Source organism: Lissotriton vulgaris, chromosome 2_1, assembly GCF_964263255.1.
Source record: "Lissotriton vulgaris chromosome 2_1, aLisVul1.2, whole genome shotgun sequence".
NCBI classification, from domain to species: domain Eukaryota; kingdom Metazoa; phylum Chordata; class Amphibia; order Caudata; family Salamandridae; genus Lissotriton; species Lissotriton vulgaris.
Genome location: NC_141687.1, coordinates 1,028,047,685 through 1,028,068,235, shown reverse-complemented (window position 1 = coordinate 1,028,068,235; position 20,551 = coordinate 1,028,047,685). Strand labels below are relative to the sequence as shown.

Below are 20,551 nucleotides of genomic sequence, written 5' to 3'. Positions count from 1 at the left end.
GCTTGCGGGACCGCTCCCGTCTAGCTTTATTCGTCAAGGCCTGGCAATCGACGCAGGCGTCCACGTCGTGGTCGGGGCCCAGGCACCGGAGCCAGAGTCGGTGATGGTCTGTGACCGACATCGTGCGGTCACAGTCGTCACAGTTCTTAAAACCGGGCATCCTACCGGCACCGTAAGAAGATATCAGAAAGATTCAAAAACTTTGGTCAAAGACCGGAGTACTGCTCTTCGGATCTGCGCGCGGAGGCGGCGTCTATATATTCCAGCGACGTCATCACGGCGCACGACGCCGACGACGGACGCGGAGCCGCAGGGGACGCCTGCAGACGACGCCTACCGACGCACAGGGGTACTGCTACGCAAAAGTTTCCGGATCCAGACTGACGCCTGGGGATATTCTAAGGTAAGGAATCTAATACTAACCTGTTTCTTTCAGATCTGTAAGTTACGTGTTATCCCTGTAAAGCGCTCTGGTACCCTAATGGATCACGCTCGCACTCTATAAAACCCCAAATAAATATATAAATATAGTATATACCCAAACACACAAATATGTATACATGTAAAGATGTATGTTTCAGGTATCACACGTAGAAATTAACGGTGAAAAAGAAAGCAATTGCATCCTATAACAAAATCTTTCCCTTTTTTCTTAGGAAAAAAAAAATATACATATACACACATATATATATATATATATATATATATATATATATATATATATATATATATATATGAAAAACAGGTTCCTCCTCAGCTCGCTCTGCGCTCGCAGACACCGCCTCCACGCCAGCAAAGAATGAGGACCGGACCAGCAAGTCAGCAAGATGGTAATTTTATTGATTAAAACAGAACCAGCGACGCGTTTCGGGCGGAAAGCCCTTGATCACGCTGCAACATGTTTACAATCATTATGCTACTTTTATAAGTGTATGCAGTGCCAGTGACGCCGCCCCCTGGTGGCGCCCACCATAATCACGTGACATATAATAAACACAAAGAACGCACTATCGCTGATACATTGTTGCCATTGCTGACTAGTAAACAAAAAGTCATATCTGGTTAAATCCAGTAATTCATCCGAATCCATAAAAATATATTCAATTATATCCATATTAAAACACATTTTTTCCTGTGAAATACGAATGAACAATATATCGATTCTGTGCAAATGAGCAATTCAGTATGTATAGCAGCAGGAATATAAAGTGCATGAAGAAAAAGTGCATAAGTGATGAAGATATAATAAAGTGCAAAGGTTAGCGGAAACATATGGAACTACCATTGGAATAGTAATGAGCAGTTAAGCACCAAATCTGGATATTCACAAGAGTAAATTCATCAAAATAATCCTATTCCGTAATAAGTTCTATTAAAAGAGTTCAAAATACAAAAAAATAATCTTTTTTCCAAGAAGCTAAAAATGACAATATGTATAAATAAGACCATATTTCATATATATACACACACTCACACTCCCCACCACCCCATACTACCAACACATTATAACCATACAATAAGTCTAATTAGAATGCAAAGCCTATTGTGTCAACCAAAAAAAGGAGGATATACACCCTTACTAGCTACTATTTACACACCCATACAACCATACAAACGTACAAAACTTTCCCCCCTTGGTATTTACAAATGTTAGTGTCTGTGCAACTCCATATTTACACTCCATTGTAACATCTCAAATATTCTTGCAATATAATAACAAATCTATACAAATTACCTACATACTAAGAAACCTGTACAATTAAAAATTATTTCTTGGTTTAGATTTCATAGAACTCTTGTACATAATCTAGGAATAGGATTGTATAAAAATGTTGATGCAGATTGTTAGATGATTACAAAATAAAGTGCATGGATTATGTCACCATAGGTGAATATCAATATAAATTTCACCAGTTGTTACCTCAAATTATGGGACAAGATATAAACACAAGCACAAGGAACTTCTAATAGGGAACCTAACTAGAAGACCGAGTATCTGTTGCACAGAAGAAAACAGAACGAAATGCTTGAAATTCATATTTCAAATTATAGAAAATGATGCATTTCCTCAATATTGTTGAGCCCGTTGGGCCAACGACTATCGAGTTCCAATATGAACCTAGACTCCATTTTTCTGAGCTCTGCCTCGCGATCACCTCCTCGTCTTAATTGGGGTACTGCCCCAATCACAAAATAGCTCAAACAGTTGAGATCTTTGTTGTGTGCCCGCTTAAAGTGTCGGGCCACTGGGTAAGTGGGGTCACTGTGAAGGATAGCCCGCAAAAATCTTTCCCTTAGGAAAAAAAAAATATACATATATATATGCCTAAGGGCATGTGTGTGCACAACATGAAACTTTGAAAAATGCACAAAAGTGCATTTTTCAAAGTTTTCGGAAATTACCATGAGTTTCAACCTCATGGTAATTTGCTTCCCCTAATTGCGAAATCGCATTTTTTTTAAGTTTCATGCATTGCATTTAAGGAATCGCAAAATGCGATTCCTTAAAGGCAATCGCAATTTGAGAATTCGCAAATATTTGCGAATTCTCAAATTGTGAGGGCCTTCACCCGTCATGCATTCCAAAAGCAGATTTTGCGATCGCAAACGGACGATTTTTGCGATTCGCACGGTTTGCGATCGCAAAATCCTTTGAAGCATGTACCTGTTTGCGCCATGATTCTATCCGTTAATATAATTGCCCAATTGTTGTTGATAATGCCCCTAATCTTTTTTTCCTGTCGACTATAGCTTGTTATTAGCCTAACCTTAGAGCCTTCAGTCTCTTTCTCCTTTTGTTTGGAGCTTGGTCGGGTCACCTCTTTCATACGATATATGAACTATATCAAGCATGTTTAACATGTATGCACACATAATATACCCTGTACACACAACAGATAAAGGGAACTGAAAATAGCTTCGCAATACCTTACGATATATCATCGAAAAGAATATCGCACCATCAATAAAAGACACTAGGTGACTTGCATAAAGAGAATGCTGTCTGACAAAAGCATAGTTAAAAAATCAATACTACCTAAAAGAAATTATAGAAAAACAACCCTTGCCAGCAGCAAGCACACTCGATCGCACTTGCTCCTTCAAGAAGCAACAGATCATATGCTCCCACCATGATCTCCCAAGGACTGTAGAGTACAGAGAATAACAGATGCATACTAGAGGAGCAACAAATGTCCTCAAGGAGACAGGTAACATCTACCCTGCAGGCAGATTAATACACGTCAAGAACATTGCAGGAAAATGAAGAAGAAGAATAAGAGCTTCTAAGAAAGCCTAAAATTATACACCACATACAAACCGTATGTGGGTCTGTAACCCACATTTGTCGACTACAGGGCTCACAATGACAAGGAGAAAAAGGGGCACAATGTTCCCAACGACAATAATATGTCAAAGTAGGCCGAAAATGGCCAGAGGAACCGCTTCTCCGGATCCGCGTTGCAACACGGAAAAGAAGAAACTGATACCTGCGCGCCAGAGGAGACATATGACATCATCATGAGCCGTAAGGAGCCGTCCTCCAGCGAGCAGAGGTACTGCTGAAAAATGTCAAGGGCCTGTCTGACGCCTCGGGAAAATTCAAAGTTAAAGAATCGGCAGCTAGAGGTCTTTATCAGATACTTGGGCCACTGTGTGCCATAAGGCATGGGAGTGTCAGCTTAGAAGACAGCTGGTGTTTACTGATCGCAAAGCAAGGCTTGTGAAGGAAAAGGAGCACTTTATACATGCTTCTATTCTCTTAGGCTCCCAATCAGGTGGGGTGCAGGGGAAGGCATTGGAATTTACCTTACTGGTGAAAGCCTGAACCACCGAGCTCTTTAGTGTGGGATGGTGTGTGAGAAAGTCCAGGTCACCTAGTGATGCCTGATGCCGCTGACCAACCTGCCTATGAATTTGTGGTCCTAAACATGGTTTCGCTCAAGTGTCCAAAAGGGTATCTATAAGGCCTCATTTAATGGCAAGAAGTTCTAAAGGCACTTGACTATCTGAAGTACCTCTGTCAAAATATTAGTCGTCACCCCATAGATGGTCTAGTACTTCTGCCGTCCTCTGCATAACACAGTGGCAAGGAGATCAAAAGGGAGTGGAACGAGAAACAAGGCCAGTATCTGGAGAAGTATACAGTCTCCTGCATCTTGTAGTTCTTAATGGCAGTTTTCTTGATCTTTCTGGGGCACAAAATCACCCCCTTCATCAACTGTCATTGTCCAAATCAGTGCCAAAAAAATTGAGAAGCGTTGCTGGCTGTTTGCACACCGGTTGAAGTTGGGCATGACCTCTGTCGAGGTGGACTGTGCTCGGAGTTGGAAAGCACAATGGGCTGCGCCGGAGTCAATTCAAACAGAACCAGCACAGTGAGTGGTGTTAGAACACAAGTCAGCACCGAAGCTGGTGTTGAACCAGAAACAGGTTCAACGGGCACAGACAGCGCAAGGCCAACTCAAAGCCCCTGTGGATGTTTGGCGCATGTGCAGCATGTCATTCCTAAAGGCCTCCAATTGTTGTAATGTCACAGACAGACCGGGAAATTCAGGGTGCATAGGGACTAGGCTTTGAATTGGCTCTGAAGGAGATCAGGAGTGAGACTGGTTAGCACGTTGACTTTCTTGCGGGCTTCTATGGAGTCTGACAATGGCAAGAAGTGGACGATTCTTGCTTCTAATTCTTACACTTCTTTAACTTACAGAAGACTTCAACTGCAATGATGATCTGCTGCAGGAATGGGATCTTCTTTTCAACTTTGACTGACTGGTCATAACGTGGAGGCTTCCGATGTTTGGCACCATAAAGCTTCACCTTGCGGACTTGTATGTCTTTCTGATTAATCTGGGTGCAGTTGTTACAGGGCCTGGACTTGTGCTCTGTCTTCAGGACAAAGAGACGTCTGTTTGAGACAGTCACTCCACGGCTTGAAACACTCTTAGAGAGGGACATTTTCCAACAAGCAGTTCTGGATCCACGTCTGTAGGAGTGGAAAGAAAGTAACTGATCATGGTGTGCAGGGGTGGCGCTTGTATGCGGTTCTGCTCATCACTTATGGAGCATAACGACATTGGCACAGTCACACAAGGCTACCTACTGGCGCAGCAGGAGTACTGCTCTAAATGTTTCTTGGTCCAGTTTGACCGCATTGGGAATACTCAGAATGTGAGGAATATGCAGCTAGAAGTATCTATCAGACACATATCTTTGTTATAATTGTTCCAATACATTTTTTAAGACTTCTTAGTTGCTCCGTTCTTTTAAAAGTCCTGTAGATCACTTGCAGCCAGAAGCTGAACATTTGAACCCTAGCACCATGAATGGTCAGTTTAAGAGCAAGAGTGATGTGAACAAATAACATGGTAGCTGAGACCAGTAAATGCAAATGTTAAAGTGTCTCAAAGGCCTGGCACAATAATCCTAATGAAAGTACACCTTTGCTTCTATCTAGCCCCCGAAGCAACTATAAGTAGCTTTAAGCAAGGAAGTGATACTTATCATGTAATCAAATGCAACCACCAGGCAACAGAACTTAAGAGTTGTTTAAAATACTAAAAGCAGAAGATTACCTTGAAATATGTGTGAGAAAGTGGCTCTATATATATACTGGTCTATAATGAAGTACAGTGTGTATAGAGTCCACCAACCCCAGAGGTATAACAGAAGTTAAAGTCAGAACTGACCTTACTCTCCAAAGTGGTAGCTTGGTCGAGCAGTAAGGCAGTACCAGAGGACAGTGTAAAGCATTTGTTGTACACACTCAGTCTGCAAAAGGTTTCACACACTCAAGAACTGAACTCCAGGCCAATTGTTGTTATATCCTCAGATATTGTTGTTTTATTTTTAGAACCAACAGTTATAAAAATATACTTTTCAAGTGATGAGTACTCTCAGGTAATACTTTGCAAAGGAGCAATAAAGTTTGTGCACACAGTGAATACAGTATAGGTAGTAAGCAACACAATCCTAACACACAGTATAGCATTGAGCTCAATGAGTTTTCTACATATAATTACAGTAGATTACTTGATGGATTACTTTGGAGGTTCCAGGACTAGGTCTTAGTTTCAGTCCTGGGGTCTAAGCGGAAACCAGATTAGTAAAAACGTTTTAGTTACTGTAGTGAATTTTCATGAATATAAAGCGGTTTTGAAAGTTGACACTTAAAAACTTTTCCATGTAAATCTCACAATGTTATTCAATGAGAGGAAATTCAGGTTGCAGGTCAAGTACGATCGCGTTACTTTTGTAACCCAGCACTGGTCTCCTAGGGCCAGCTCTGGGGGCTTAACTCAAAACAGGTAGGTAATTGCGTTTCAGTATTTCGTATGATTTTTAAAGAATATTAGCAGTTTTCAAAAGTAGACACTTAGAAGAAATTTCATAGAAAAGCAGACAATGGGTTCCTATGGAGAAAATACAGATTACTAGTAAACCGGCTAGGGATTACTTTTGCAGTTCAGTACTGGGCTGAAAGGTACAGTACTGGCTTCTCCCCTGATCCCAGGTGAGTACTTCGGAATTCGGGTTTTGGCCGATTTTATAGGAATATTTTCAGTTTTCAAAACTTCACACTTAAAAAATGTTCGAGTCAAAATGGGTCAATGTTATCCAATGGCAGGTAAGTGAAATAACGGTTTCCAGGTGAGTACTTGGTTGTTGAAGTTAAGGTTCTGGGCATAGACTCAGGGGTCCCCCAGGGTCCGGTAAGTACAGTTAGATCAGTCCCAGCGGCACAGGGGCGGCCAGGTGCAGAGGTAGGTAGGCCCAATGATATTCAATGAGGGAAAGGGGGACTTCGGTTGGTGGCTGCTGGCTAGCAGGCCACGATGCTCTGGCAACTGGGCTCCTGGTCACTTGCTCAGGGCAGGGGGGGAAGTAGGATAGGACAAAGAGGTCGCAGCCTGCGGCACTCGGGCGGCTGGGTGCAGGGTGCTTTTGAGCCGTCGGGCGTTCAATGTTATCCAATGAGGATCCTCGGGGACGGAGACTCTCCAGGGGCGACCAGCACTTCGAGAGGTAAGTTGGAATCTTGGAGCACAGGTAGGTACTGCAAAGGGAGGCACAGGGGGTTGTAGGGCGCCGGGTGCAGGGGTGTTTTTGGGTGTTGGAAAAGCTTACCCTCAGCTGGTTGCGGTTGGTGGGGCCCCTGGTTCTGAGTCTGCAGGCATCGGCTGGTTCGTCGAGGAGGGTCTTTGGGCACTGGACTTCGGGTCCCAGTCGCCGGGTGGACGTCCTCGTGGTCGTGGTTCGGGTTGGCCCAGCCCGGACTCGGCTGGTGCAGAGTGGGCAGGTCCAGAGCTTCCTCGTGGGCACCAGGTGGGTTGTCGCAGCAGAGCCTCTGCTGATGGGAGTCCTAATCTTCAAGAGGGTCAAGGCAGGCAGGTCCTCAGGGTGTCCTAAGGTTGCTGTCCGCGGAGGTCGCCGGGATTAGGCAGGAGCAGGTTCCAGGATCAACAGGCCGGTAGGGCTGGGGCCAAGTCAGTTGTTGCTGTCCTGTTGTTAGCAGCTGCGAGGCAGGTCTTCTTCTTCTTGATCTTCTTTTTGACATTGGGATCTGAGGAAGGAAGGTTCAGGGAGCCGCTAAATACTACATTTAGGGGCGTTACAGGTAGGGCAAGGGCAGGGACCAATGGGTCCCTGTCCTGGGGTGAAGATACCCTCTAGCCTGCTCCTCTCCTGTGGGAGGGGGGCAGGAGCCTAGCTGGGATTGGGCAGGGCTCCCCATCTACAAGATGGCCGGAGCCCGGGTCGTGCTTCACCTCGCCTCCTCCACCTGAGGGGTGGAGTTGGCATAGATTGGCACACCCTCCTTCCTGACGTAGTTTTTCCCGCCAGTCTTCCCGCCAGAGTGGGGGTAAAATGGATGGGGGGCCAGTTGCTGGGTACAGCAAATGGTCTGGAGAAGCTCTCAGAGGCGGTATGCCTTTGAAGCTTCCCCCTGTCCATCCTGGTGGAGGAGACACCGCACCTCGCCCAGGATGTGCATTGTTGCAGGCCCAGGAGAGCGGGCGCTCTCCACCCAGGGGTCCAGCAACATGTCTGCTGTGTAGCAGCCTCTGCAGCCACTCAGCCCAGACGTGGATTGTAGGTTCGGGTTTTGGAGGGCATCTCTAAGATGCTCTCTCGTGCATCTTACATTAAATCCCACACTGGCATCAGTGCGGGTTTAATGTGCTGAGAAGTTTGGCACCAAACTTGTCAGTCTTCAGTGTAGCCATTATGGTGCTGTGGAGTTCGTAATGACAACCTCTCAGCACCATATACTCTTAAATGGCAACACTGCACTTACAGTGCCCAGGAATGGCCCTGGGTACTGTAGGGGCACAGAGCTCATCCACCTGTGCCCTCACCTTTGGCATAAGGCACCCGGCTAGAGGGGTGACTGAAGTATGCCAGGGCAGTGGGGTCTTTGGGCATGGCACACAGGGATGTGTGCCATGTCGACTCTAGTTTTAGTTCTGCATTTAGGCACCCAGCCTGCAAAGGCAGTGTGTGGGTGCCAGGGTACAGGGCCCCTGAGGGTGGCACAATAAGTGCTGCAGCCCTGAGGGGTCTTCTCTGGTCACCATGCCCTGGGTACCTAGGGTACCATTACTAAGGGCTGACAGGTGGCCAGAGATGCCTATTGGGTATTTTGTTTCAGCATAGCTTTTCGTTTTAGGGAAGGAACACAGGCCCTGGGTACCTGATTGTCAGGGACCCAGGGCACACTCAGTCAAAGCACATCAGCAGTTCAGAAAAAAGTGGAGGCATACCAAGGCAAGAAAGATGGCACTTTCTCACAATATGTAACATGCCAAGTTAGGCAGGCCTTTTAGGAAGACTGGATGTAGATCAATACAAATTTGAAAACAGAGGCCAGTCATACATGGGCAGAAAATTCAAAATGGATGCCAGTTACTCTGCCTTGTAAGCAGTACAAACACAACTAAATGGAGAAGACTGAAACAACACTTCCATGCTAACCACATCCTCAAAAATAATTGCCCCTGCAGGTTCACATGACTTAGCACACTTCTCACTGGTCGCCTTCTGACAGTACCAGAAAACAAGATAAGCCAGAGTATCACTGTCTGTTAGAATTTCCACCACATTGTATTGCAACAGAACTCAATCACACTTCAAAAGAACCCATCTTGAAGCGGAAAAAAGGTAACAAACAGCAAAGATCATAGCAACTCACAGCACCCTTCAAGTTTCAGGAGCTGTCTGCTCAGTCTCAAGTCATGGAATGCCAGCCAAAATTTGAAATCTACTAATTAGGATATGTGCTTAAAGCATCGGGAGATTTCCCACTTTTACTTGAATACCATTCACACCTCTGCAAAATATCAAGAATTTTGGCTAAAAAAAGAGCCCTGTTGGTGGAAGAGGGAGTATTTCTTACGAGTGTAGACTAGCAAGGCAGTACTGGCCATTGAGCATTTTTCTGGGAGGCTGGAGGGGTGGGGGCCGTTTTTTTGTTACTGAGGGGCCGGTTTTGCAACCATGCTGCAGTATTGACCCACAGTAACAAAAGCAGCAGTGCTTCACACTTACACCCCAGCTTCGGGTTCCCAGTTTGGCCCTGAATAATTTTGCTGCACCTAGCTGGTAGCTGGGCACTGGAGAGACTGCTATTCCACCTTTCTTTTCTAGGGGAACCAAAGCACATGTTGCACCACCATAAGAAACTAAGAGGGTTTAGCTAGTGTCAGATGGCATAACCCTTCAGCTGCAGGTGTGGTGGATGATCCCCTTCGTCCTCCCAGCAATAAATGACTTCCCTTTCCTGGGCAAATAAAACTCCACACTTATTACCAAATTACCATTTTAGAAGTACTAATCCTTACCTTCACCACTTTCCATGCCTTCCACAAAGATTCCCCCACATTGGGGGAGAACCCAGTACCGGCGCCTGTAACGATCCTGCCCGAACATCATGGAACGTAAAGAATGGGAAGATTCAAATAATTTCTTTCTGAACTGGCCTTGTTGCTGAAAATTAAAAAACAGAAAGGCATCTTATTGCGACTTTCTCACAATATATTAGAATAGAAGCATTTTCCTAGATTTGTTTCGATGTGAAATAGGGACTCACTGCTAACAGGGATGTCAATTTATGGGTCAGCTAGCATCAAACTTTTAAAAATAAGTAATAGCCACATGGAGAAAAAAAAGTATCCGACTTCCAAAACAAGTAGCATTCCTGTGGCTGTGGATTTGCAACTGTTAAATATCCTGAAAGTCTGAGTTTACACTAAATTAATACAGATCGGTATCACAAAAGATGACAATATTTGTGCGTAGTGTAAATGGTGCTGCCCATGCATTCAACTCTTACTTTCTCCAATATATTCCTGCAGGAACCCAAATGTCTTTTTTAAGTATTAGTGGTGAGCTCAAACATATGTAAGATTGGCAGGTCCAGGAGCTTTTTATGACGGGAATGAGGCTTTGTTTCTTAGCAAAAGTAGAATAATAGTAAATAAGCCTCAAGAAAGCCAGAGGTCACACTTTTTGCTGATGCCATTCACCACCAACAACAAAAAACAAGCATTGGCATAGCCAATAGGTCTCACCTTTGGGACATTATAAGTGGTTAGTCATGCAGCAAATTAACCTTTGTGCTGTGCCGCCATGGGTTAAAGCATTGCACGCACATTGCACGGAGTTTAGCATAGATGTGCCCATATGTCCACTCCCGGGTGGACATGAGTCTTGACAGACAATTCAATGAAAAGCGGACAGTATCAAAGGCTGCATAGGAGTTGCTTCTACATGAAGCACACACAGCATACTGCTATGATATTGAGTGTGCATATCCACGCAGAGCGAGATGTCGTACTCCTCTGAAGCAGCTTATGCAGTGTCTGACTTTATCGTCATCATTCTTTTCTACACCTTACTTCAATTTATTTACAAATGTGAACAGTGGTAAAAGAAACTTTGGAGTACTTTGCTAAAATAAACAATAGATAAAGAAATTTGCCAACATATGAGATAACATAAAACAGGCTTTACTGAATGTATTAAAAAGATATTATTTTCAGTTTTTTTCTAAAATGTATTCATGATGACAGAACACGTAGCAGACATGGCGGAGCTTTACAAACAGCAGTACGGCACCGATAAAAAGGTATATCAAGGTTTTAGGTTAAGGAAACCTTAGAGATACAAATGTCAAACAGACTGAACCAGAAAATGAGCATGCTGACAAATCACAACTTTTTCCATCAAATGTGTCAGTATTTTCAAGTGAACAGTTTATGTGTATGTGTTTGGTCTGCAAGGAAATATTACTGTATGCATGCATGTGGTTTTACAAGTGAGCAGTCTTACATGCATGTGTGTGGTGATCCAAGCGTATAATATTGTATGCATATGTGTGGTTCTCTAAGTGACCAGTCTTGTAAGCATGTACAAGGTTCTCCAATTGACTAGTCTTGTAGGAGAGCATGCATGGGGTTCTCCAAGTGAATATTTTTACATGCATGCGTGTCATTCTTCAAGTCATGAGTCTTATATTCAAGTGCATGACTATCAATGAATAGCCCTATACTAGGAGTGTGCCTTGTTCATCAAGCGAAAAGTTCTTATATGCACGTATGTGGTTCTGCAAGTCAACAAGTCTTGCAGGCATATTTGCAATTCTGCTAGTGAATTCTCTTGTTTGTATATCTGTGCTTTTCCAAGTGAATAGTTGTATACGCATGTGTACGTTTCTCCAAGTGACTAGTCAGATGTATGTACGTGGTACTCCAAGTGAATAGTTTCATATGCGTGTGCATTGTTCTCCAAGTTACCAGTTTCATAGGCATATTTGCGATTCTCCCAGTGAATATTCTTGTGAGCATGTATGTGCGTGGTTCTCCAAGTGAATACTTTTAAAAGCATGTGTGTGATTCACCAAGTGAATAGTTTATATGCATAAATGTAAATGTAAATGTATTTGAGCTTATATAGCGCACAGCTACCCACAAAGGGTTTCCCGGCGCTTGCTTAGGGAACCCGTCCTGGTATTCCCCTGTGAGATAACCCCAGCAGGGTATCCACAAGGTGAAAGCCAGGCATCCCGCCGCGAGGGGCCGTTGTGGAGATTAAGCAAGCTATTGCCCAGAGTCGCAGAGTGTGAACCCGTGAGTCGAGAAGGCACCGGAGCGAGAATTATCGAGTCCGTGGAATTTTTGAGCCCAAGACCCGCCGAGGCGGGGAATTGAACCCAGGGTGCAGGGGTGTCCAAAGGACACCCTGCTGCACCCCTGAAAATGACATGTGTGCGCATATGGCGCACATACATGCCCTAAGGGCATGTATGAGCGTCACATGGCACCTTTTGTTTAAAAAAAAATTGCTTTTTGAAAGGAATTCGCAACTTACCACCAACTTGAAGTTGGTGGTAATTTGCGATTCCTTAGGGACAATTAGCAATATTTTTTTGCATGATACATTGCATTTAAGGAAACGCAAATTGTGCGATTCCGTAAATGCAATCGCAAAATAAGGAATCGCAAATTGTGCGATTCCTTATTTTGAACCACATTTGCTTAATACTTACCATATTGAGAATTCGCATTCGCAAAGGCCGAAATTCTGCGAATTTCGGCCTTTGCGAATGCGAATTTCAATGATACATATGGCCCCAAGTCTTGAAGCAATATCGCACAGATCCCCAAGTAATCACGAGTGTGGTTCTCTGAGTCAATAGTCTTGAAGGCAAATCATATAACCATGAAATAGTCTTAAGCATTCACAGTCAACCAATGCAAGATTTAGAGAATATGATAGACATTTTCCACGAGTGACTACCAGACTGGAAGGAGCTCTTACCCAAGAACAGAAGTTAGGAATACTCACTGAAGCTCTGTTTTTGGAGGCCACACAGCGGCGTAGCAAGGATGCCATGGGCCCTGATGCAAGCAAGAAAACAAAATGACGTCTTTGACTGCTGCTGGGGAAGTAAACTAGAATTATCAGGTTAGAATTAGTCCCGGTGCTACTGCACCAGTTGCACCAATGGTTGCTACACCCAGAGTCCACTCTATATAGGGCCAGAGCCTAGACGGTATTCACACAGCACTGTTCCTCACGAAATAGATATTAAATTCTCCAGAAGACACCACATTGTTAGTTTGTCGATGTTACTCTGGTGTTAATGTGTAAGCCGCTGACCTGGAACTGAGAGCAAAGCATGATACTTACCTGACTGGGGTGACGCATCACTAGGCGCTCAGTTGTGGTTTCTGCTTTATAGCAGTGAGCTCTCCAATGCACACGCGCCACTACCCCCTTCCAGAGCTCCACAGCAGCCGTGCTCCAACTACCCGCGTCTCATTTACATATAGATGGTGCTCGCGCACGTCACTGAGTCAGCATGCCAGGCCCCGTCCTCGCGCCTGTCTGCGTCAGCCGCCTTACATTTCCGGGAACCCTCTGACCTCAGTTAGACCGCGAGGATTTGTAATGTAAACATGTACATTTTATTGTTCAAAACCTACGGTTTCATTGCAGTGGAAACTTATTTATCTTTGTGTCTCTCCATAAATTAATTACACCAGCAGACTGAGGAGCATTCCGCGTACTATTCAAAAGAGGGCATCAAGCAGACCCCACCCCCTTGCACGAGGTTTTACAGAACAATTCATGTTCTAAGAGCGTTTTACTCAATCTTTAATTATAAAGAGTTCAAGGTTGCATGCCTCGCTGCTGAATAACATCCCCGGGCTCAGTCGTACCGGACCGGGTGCCCTTGTCATGCACAGGTGTGGCCTGTCAGTCAACCTGACACCCACTGACTATTGGTAAGGAGACAGACTAGTGCTGTCTCTTCCCCAAAACAAAAGTTGTTAAAAAAACGATTTTCCCTTTCTGTGATTACTGTCTTTGCCTGTGGTTGATACAGTTTAAAATTGTAGTTTTAACCTGCCTGTGATTGCATATTTCATCACCCGTTTTGTGTTTTAAACTTGTGGTTTTCCCTGCCCATGATTGCTTCCATTTAACGTGTTGAATTGTCGGATTTGCAATCCAAACTCTGTAGTTTATCCCTCTCATTCCTGGTGACAATTAAGTTTTCCCTCCAAATTCCTCATTTGCTCTGTGCTAAGACCTGTATGTTTAAACAGTGCACCCACATTGTTAGATTTCAAGTTAGTGAGGCCTTTACCTGCAGAAGTCCAAAGTGTGGATTGAGCCTGTCTGTCTCCTAGGAGATTCAGAACAGGAGAAGCAGCTTCCAACTCCCTGGCCAGCAAACCTTGTCAGAGGTCGCTAAGACCTTATATGGTCTGCTAGTGGTTGGTACACATGTGTACACTGATTGGTGGTTTTATCTGGTGTTTCTATTGGATTAGGGTTAATGTCCTCATTTGTTGGGTATTAGAGAGTTCTGATTGGTTTCTGGGTCTGTGATTCAATCAATGTAGGGTTGGTGCTAGGGTTAGGATTTCTATTGGAAGTAGGACTAGGGCTTCCTATGTTATTGGGAGTAGGGTGGGACTAGGGCTAGGGTTAGACCTTTAAATGGAAGTAGCGATTAGGGCTTCTGGTGTGATTGGTTCCTGGACTAGTTGTGGGACTAAGAGTAGGGTTAGGCTTTCTATTGGAAGTAGGGACTCGGGCTTTCTGTGTCATTGGATACTTGGGTTGGGACTACTGGTAGGGATAGGGCCTCTATTGGACGTAGAGATCAGGGTTTTTGAACTGATTAGGTGCTTGGATATAGTTAAGATTGGCTGTAATGTCCTGGTCTCTTATTGATCTACTGTAGGTTCTAGATTTTAGGGCTAGTGTTGTGATTTGATAGTGTTAGGGCTAGGGTTCACCAGATTACTAGGGCTATAAAAGGCCAGGGTTAGGGCATCGAGGCTAAGGTCAGAGAGGACAAGGGCAGTTGCTTGTTTGAGCCTGTTAAGGGCAGAGAGGACAAGGGCAGTTGCCTGTTTGAGCTTGTTCAAGACGGACCAGGGCCAGGAATGCTGCACATTTTCCCATTTAGCAATACCCAGCCCACACCATCCACATCCACAAACTTATGGTACTTATGGATCTATATATTTATCACTTTCTTCTAACTTCGCATTTCCAATGCACTACCCTATTTCCCAGCCTATACTTCACTCAATATATCTTCTAGCCCAACCTTCTGACTCCTCTCAAACATCTTTCTACTACTCTTTCCAATGCACTACTCTATCTCTCATCCTATACATCTATCAATCTATCTTCTACATCCACTCTCTCATTTATTCCAAACCCTATACCACTACTATGATCCCCAAAATGACCCTTTCTAGACTCTCTCCTACTCTACCCCTCCTTGCATCATCTGACACCTCTTTTACTATACCGATCCCCTAACACAAAACTTTCTAAACACTTCCCTCTGACTCCTCCCCTCCAAAACTCCTTTTTACTCATCCAAAAGCCTCCTCCTACTGCTAAAAAAAAACATCTTTCACTCTTATCCCTGCACTATCCTTTTTAATCAAAATTAACAGACTAACATGTTCACTTCTCAAATTCCATATTCAACTATACTAATTCACCACTAATCCTTTATGGGTTCCGGAGTGGCGTGCTACTCGCCAGTAAAGCGCTGCAATACCCATCAGGGGTAACAAGTGCTATATGAATACAAACCTTTCTTCCCTTTTTATCCCTCCGCTATCCTTCTCACTCCAAATAACTGACTAATATCCACCACTGAAATTACTTCATATTTCACCATATTAATTCACCATTAATCCTTTATGGGCTTCCTGAATAGCGTGCGTCAACACCCCATCAGGGGTAACAAGCGCTATATAAATACAAACCTTTTTCCTCCTCTATCCTTCTGCTATCATTCCAAATACAAATAACTGACTAACCTATCCACCACTTAAAATGTACTTGCGGAGGCGGAGCCAGGCCGGCGGCCAAGATGGTCGCCGGGGCTTCCGGCTCCGACGACCTTCTCCTCCGGCTACCTGATCTGGCAGTTGCGGCGGCGCTGCCGACGTTTTGTCGCACGGCGGAATGTTGCCTGACCGGCTAGGAGTTACTCCGGCGGCTCTCAGAGCTCGGAGGGCGGAGAAATGCTCTCTCGGTCAGCGGGGCCTGCGCGGGTCCCGGAGCCGGGGCCTCGCGTGAGGTCGCTGCCGCCGTGAGCAAAACAACATCGGTCAGGAGGACCTGAGTGGCGCCGGACACCCGCTGGGGCGTTATATTCTGCCCCGAGAGGAGCCCCTGCTCTCGTTGCGGAGCTCCGTTCCCCCGTGTTGGATGGACCCTCCCTCCTCCCTTGATTGCTGCCTCGCTAATGGAGGACTGTGGCTTCGCTCTTTGTTTTCTTGGCGGAGCTTGACGCACATCGGCTGCAGCAGACAGTGTCCGCGTTTTGGGGGTTCGGAGCCAGCTAATGTGTTGTGATTTGGCATCGCTTGGATGCACCGTGCAAAATGCGTGGGACCACCGGATCGACGGCTGGGGCGGCAGTTAGATCGTCTGCAACTGAGGAGACGCCCTGATAGTCGACAAGATGGCGGCTTGTGTGAGGGCTCCGGCGGCACTTATGCCGTGGGCCCGGATTGACAGCGTAGTCCCCGCAGAGCCGCTTCCACCGGCACAGATGGCGGTGCTCACCTGGAGAGGAGCAGGGGGATCGGACACCCTCCCCGATGCAATGGCAACACCTTGGGTGGATTTGTGCTTGTGTGGGACTTAGACCCCGACATTTGTGGAGTTACGAGTGAACGTGATGTTGGCACTTTTTCGGGTGCCTATGGCTCAGTGACTCCCCCCTCAGTCTGTGGTAAGGCCCGGATGGGTGTTTTTGTACATCTTTGTATGTCGCTGGCAAGCGGGAATTGGTATGTGAGGCCTCCCTGATCGCTACGGAAGGTTTCTTCGGAACGGCGCCTGCCTCCTCGGCGCATGGAGTCGTCGGGGATTCCATTGGATGTGAGGCATGGGGTGACTCCTGTGCTGCCTTCTCACCGGAGGTTGACGTCATCAGGCTATTCAAACTGCACTGACTGGCTACTGTACTGACCTGCACTTTGCATGGCTGATCGGGAGGCTGTCGAGGGCAGCGGACGGCTCTAGGAATGTGTTGTGCCCTAGGACACTGCAAGGTCTCCTGCCTTCCCCTGGACATTCATTATTACTGTACTTCCATTACTTTGATTAAATGGCGACGGAAGGTGTGGATTAGGACACAGAATTGTTTTGACCGGGTGGGTCGGGGCTGCGGGGGGATGATCTTTTTTCTGGGCTGCTAAGGGGGAGGGTTACCATCGAGATTGGGTGCCTGGGTGTTCTGGCATGTCGATTGCTACTTTATGTCGGTGAGTGTTCTGAGTATTCTGCAGCGACGCCATTTTAGCTGTACACTACGCCGGGGAGGGGGGGGGGGGCCGGGGGCCTGAACTGGGACCCCCCACTATGTTTTTCTTTTCTATACTTCTCTGCTATATTTCGGGTTCACATTGGGCGACAGGCACGCTGCTAAGGGGGAGGCCGTAGCCGGAGGCAGGGGTGCAGGGTTTGCGGGGGGTAATATTGTCTTTCCTTTTTCTGTTTCTAGGGCCTCTTTTTGTCTTCTGTTTCTTTTGGCTTTCTCTTCACTTCTCCTCCTTTTTGCCTTTGTTAGGAACCATGCAACGGGCTACTTTCCGTACGTTCTGGTGATGCGAATTACAAGGGGGGATGTTTTTATAAAGTTTTGTGTTAAGGCGGGCACCTGCTGTATTGGGGGGCGGAATGTATAGCTTATTGTTTATCCTGATAATTGTGCACTGGCGCTATCGTCCTGCCTGCAGTAGTCCTGACCGTGAATATCCTGATTCTTGCTAACCCCTTGCTTTTGTATTATTTGATTGTGCGGCACTAGATCCTGTTTTTCTTTAAAACTTTAAAAGAAACCTCATTAATCCTGGTGCCTATTTGGTACGGACATTATTCTGAGTTACAACGGGGCTTTTGGGTGGCGGAATGTTGCTATGCTAACTTCTCAATTGATTTGCTTTGACCGCCTTTGATTTATTGGCCGACTGTGATGGTATCGTGCCTGTGATTGTAACTGATTTACTTACAATAAAGGTTTACCAAAAATTAAAAAAAAAAAAAAAAAAAATTTACTTGCATGTTTCACTATACTAATTCAACACTAATCCTCTATGGGTCTCGGAGTAGAGTGCTACTCTCCGAAAAAGCGCTTTGACGCCTCGTCAGGGGTAGTAAGAGCTATATAAATGCAATTACAATACAATACAACAGTAATGCGCACAATCATCATATTATCAATTCCTTTTGTGTAATAAAACGGGCAGCAACGGTTAGACCAATTCCCCAAACATTCGGACAGGAGTTCAAATCAAACACTGACAACATAACTTATGAACAGCTGCCATGATACCGGCATAAAGAATCCCTTTATGTGGTGGCCAAGAATTGCACTCAGGTGACCAGACCACTCCATGTTACAAAAATGCAGGCACTCTATTATGGATTTCCTTTTACCAATCTCATGCATTCTGGGAATTGGAGGGAACTCAGTTGATCTCACTGAACAACACACGCGCTTAGAAAACTAGCTGTCGAGTTTCTGGATCTAAGCCTTATTGGGCAGAGTAGGGTTTGCAAGGCAGGAAAGAGGGGACAGCGGTCACCATCAAGCACAGAAGAAACACAGCCATCAAAAGAAGCAATGCAAACAAGTTTAGTAATATTTTGTATTACTACCTTTTTACTGGGCAAGTGACTTTAATGCTCGCGGGAAGCCTCACGCCAGCTCCTGGGGTCGAGCGGTGGCTGCGCATGCCGCAGCGGATTCCTCCGCATTGCCGCCGGGCCCTTCAGCCTGTCTGGGAATGCGAAAGCACACCACCATGCACGCGAAAGGACAAAAAAATGCGCGCGCTTGTGCCCATCCCTAAGCTAATGAAAGTAAACAAAGATAGCATTGAGCTGTCCACATGCGCGTGTATTTTTTGTCCCTACGTGTGCATGTTTAGCTTTGTGGATGGCGAAAGCAGCAATCTTTGTCCATCTGGACGCGCGTACATTCAGCTTTGGCTGAATCGATTGCAAAAGCTCCTCTCCAAGGCGAAATCTGCGCATGCGCTGCTTCCGCCAGGCGAGACCTAAAAAGTAAGAAGAAAGCCTACGCACAATTATGTATATGCGGGCATTCACACATATGCATCACAACACAACAATAGCCCCAGCGAGATGACGCGTACACATGCATGGTCAGTACACTTGTGTCACAACCCTCCTGTATCCATTTTTTCTCTTTTTTGATTTTATGCACCAAGATGTTAAGTGAACATCTTAGAGCTGTAAAAAGTCGCAGGTGCTGAGCCCTTAAAAAAACACGACAGAGAAGGGTTTAGAGCAATGGTGGAGGCGGGCAGAGAGGTTACGGAGACACCAGTAAATCCCATGGGGAGCAGGGGAACAACAAGATGAGCTGGGTGGGACCATTAAATATCAAATTTAAAAAAAGCTATAAATAAAAGGCAAGTGGGATAGGTGTGGGGTTCAAGTAATGGATGAGATGGGGCCTGGGAAGCAATACGAAGATTGTGGGGTGAAATTAAGTGAAAGGGAATCAGGAGTATGTGGCAGAAAGCAAAATACACATGCACTCATGGAGTACTGAAAAACGGAGTTCCCTGATCTGGATCTGTGGAAGGCTATCATCCAATCAAAAGAATGGTAAAGAAACTATGCTCCAAGCAAAGGACAACCACAAAAAGAGGATGTAAAGCCACCAAATAAGAAGCATGTAAATGAGATTGAAGAAAAAAAGTAATGCTCTGACTCAAAGCCCTCTTTCAATATTGAGGATTTCCGAAAACGACTAAAGATGTCTGTAGGTGAGGTATAAAAAAGAGGTAATATTCGTGGTCTAACACATTTAAAAATCAAAGCAATACGACAATACAAAATATCCTATTGAAAAAATAATGGACCTGCATCACAAAATGTACGTGTTCCAATAGGAGATAAAAGTCCTCAAATTTCAAGATTTAGGGAAAAAGTAGCACAGACCGAAGCACCTAGGCAAAGGTATGGAAAACTGAAACAACAGGTCCATTAAAACTGCTTTTGCCTCTGCCCATTGCTTTCAAGGCCAGCAACAAACAGCGTTTATCAACTCTAATGTAATAAAAATGCGTTTATTTGTCCTTTAGCAACACATAGACTATGTTGGATGTGGAGAACCGTTTACATCATCCAGCCATGCCCTGTTGTGCCCTGAACAGATGCACAGCTAGAAGAACATCAGCATTTTAGTGTGTTTATTGAATTTAAAAGAACACTCACACCAACAAAAACTGCACTGAGGGCACCTGAAGTTTAATACTGACCGAATAGATGTATTAAAGAGGCAGCAGGTACATACTAACATGTTTCTGCAGAAAATAGTGTATGCCTTTACAATACTCTAAGTAAGAGTACTACACACTTTTTTGAACACATATGAAGATTGCTGAATGACTCAAAGGCCTGCATTTAATAATGAACTATCTTTGGTTATCTGTCAGATGTATTTTGCACCAATTTGTATTCAATA

General features: G+C 45.0%; 1 protein-coding gene across 14 annotated transcripts in view; it reads right to left on the bottom strand.

The window, feature by feature from the left end:
- Positions 1 to 20,551, bottom strand: part of BAZ2B (bromodomain adjacent to zinc finger domain 2B) — a 1,380,234-nt gene that overhangs the window by 348,187 nt on the left and 1,011,496 nt on the right. For all 14 annotated transcript variants that reach the window (XM_086956655.1, XM_086956643.1, XM_086956644.1 and 11 more), the window contains one exon: positions 9,840 to 9,984. In XM_086956655.1, the coding sequence (XP_086812781.1) occupies positions 9,840 to 9,984 (145 nt within the window). The remainder of the gene's footprint in view (positions 1 to 9,839; positions 9,985 to 20,551) is intronic.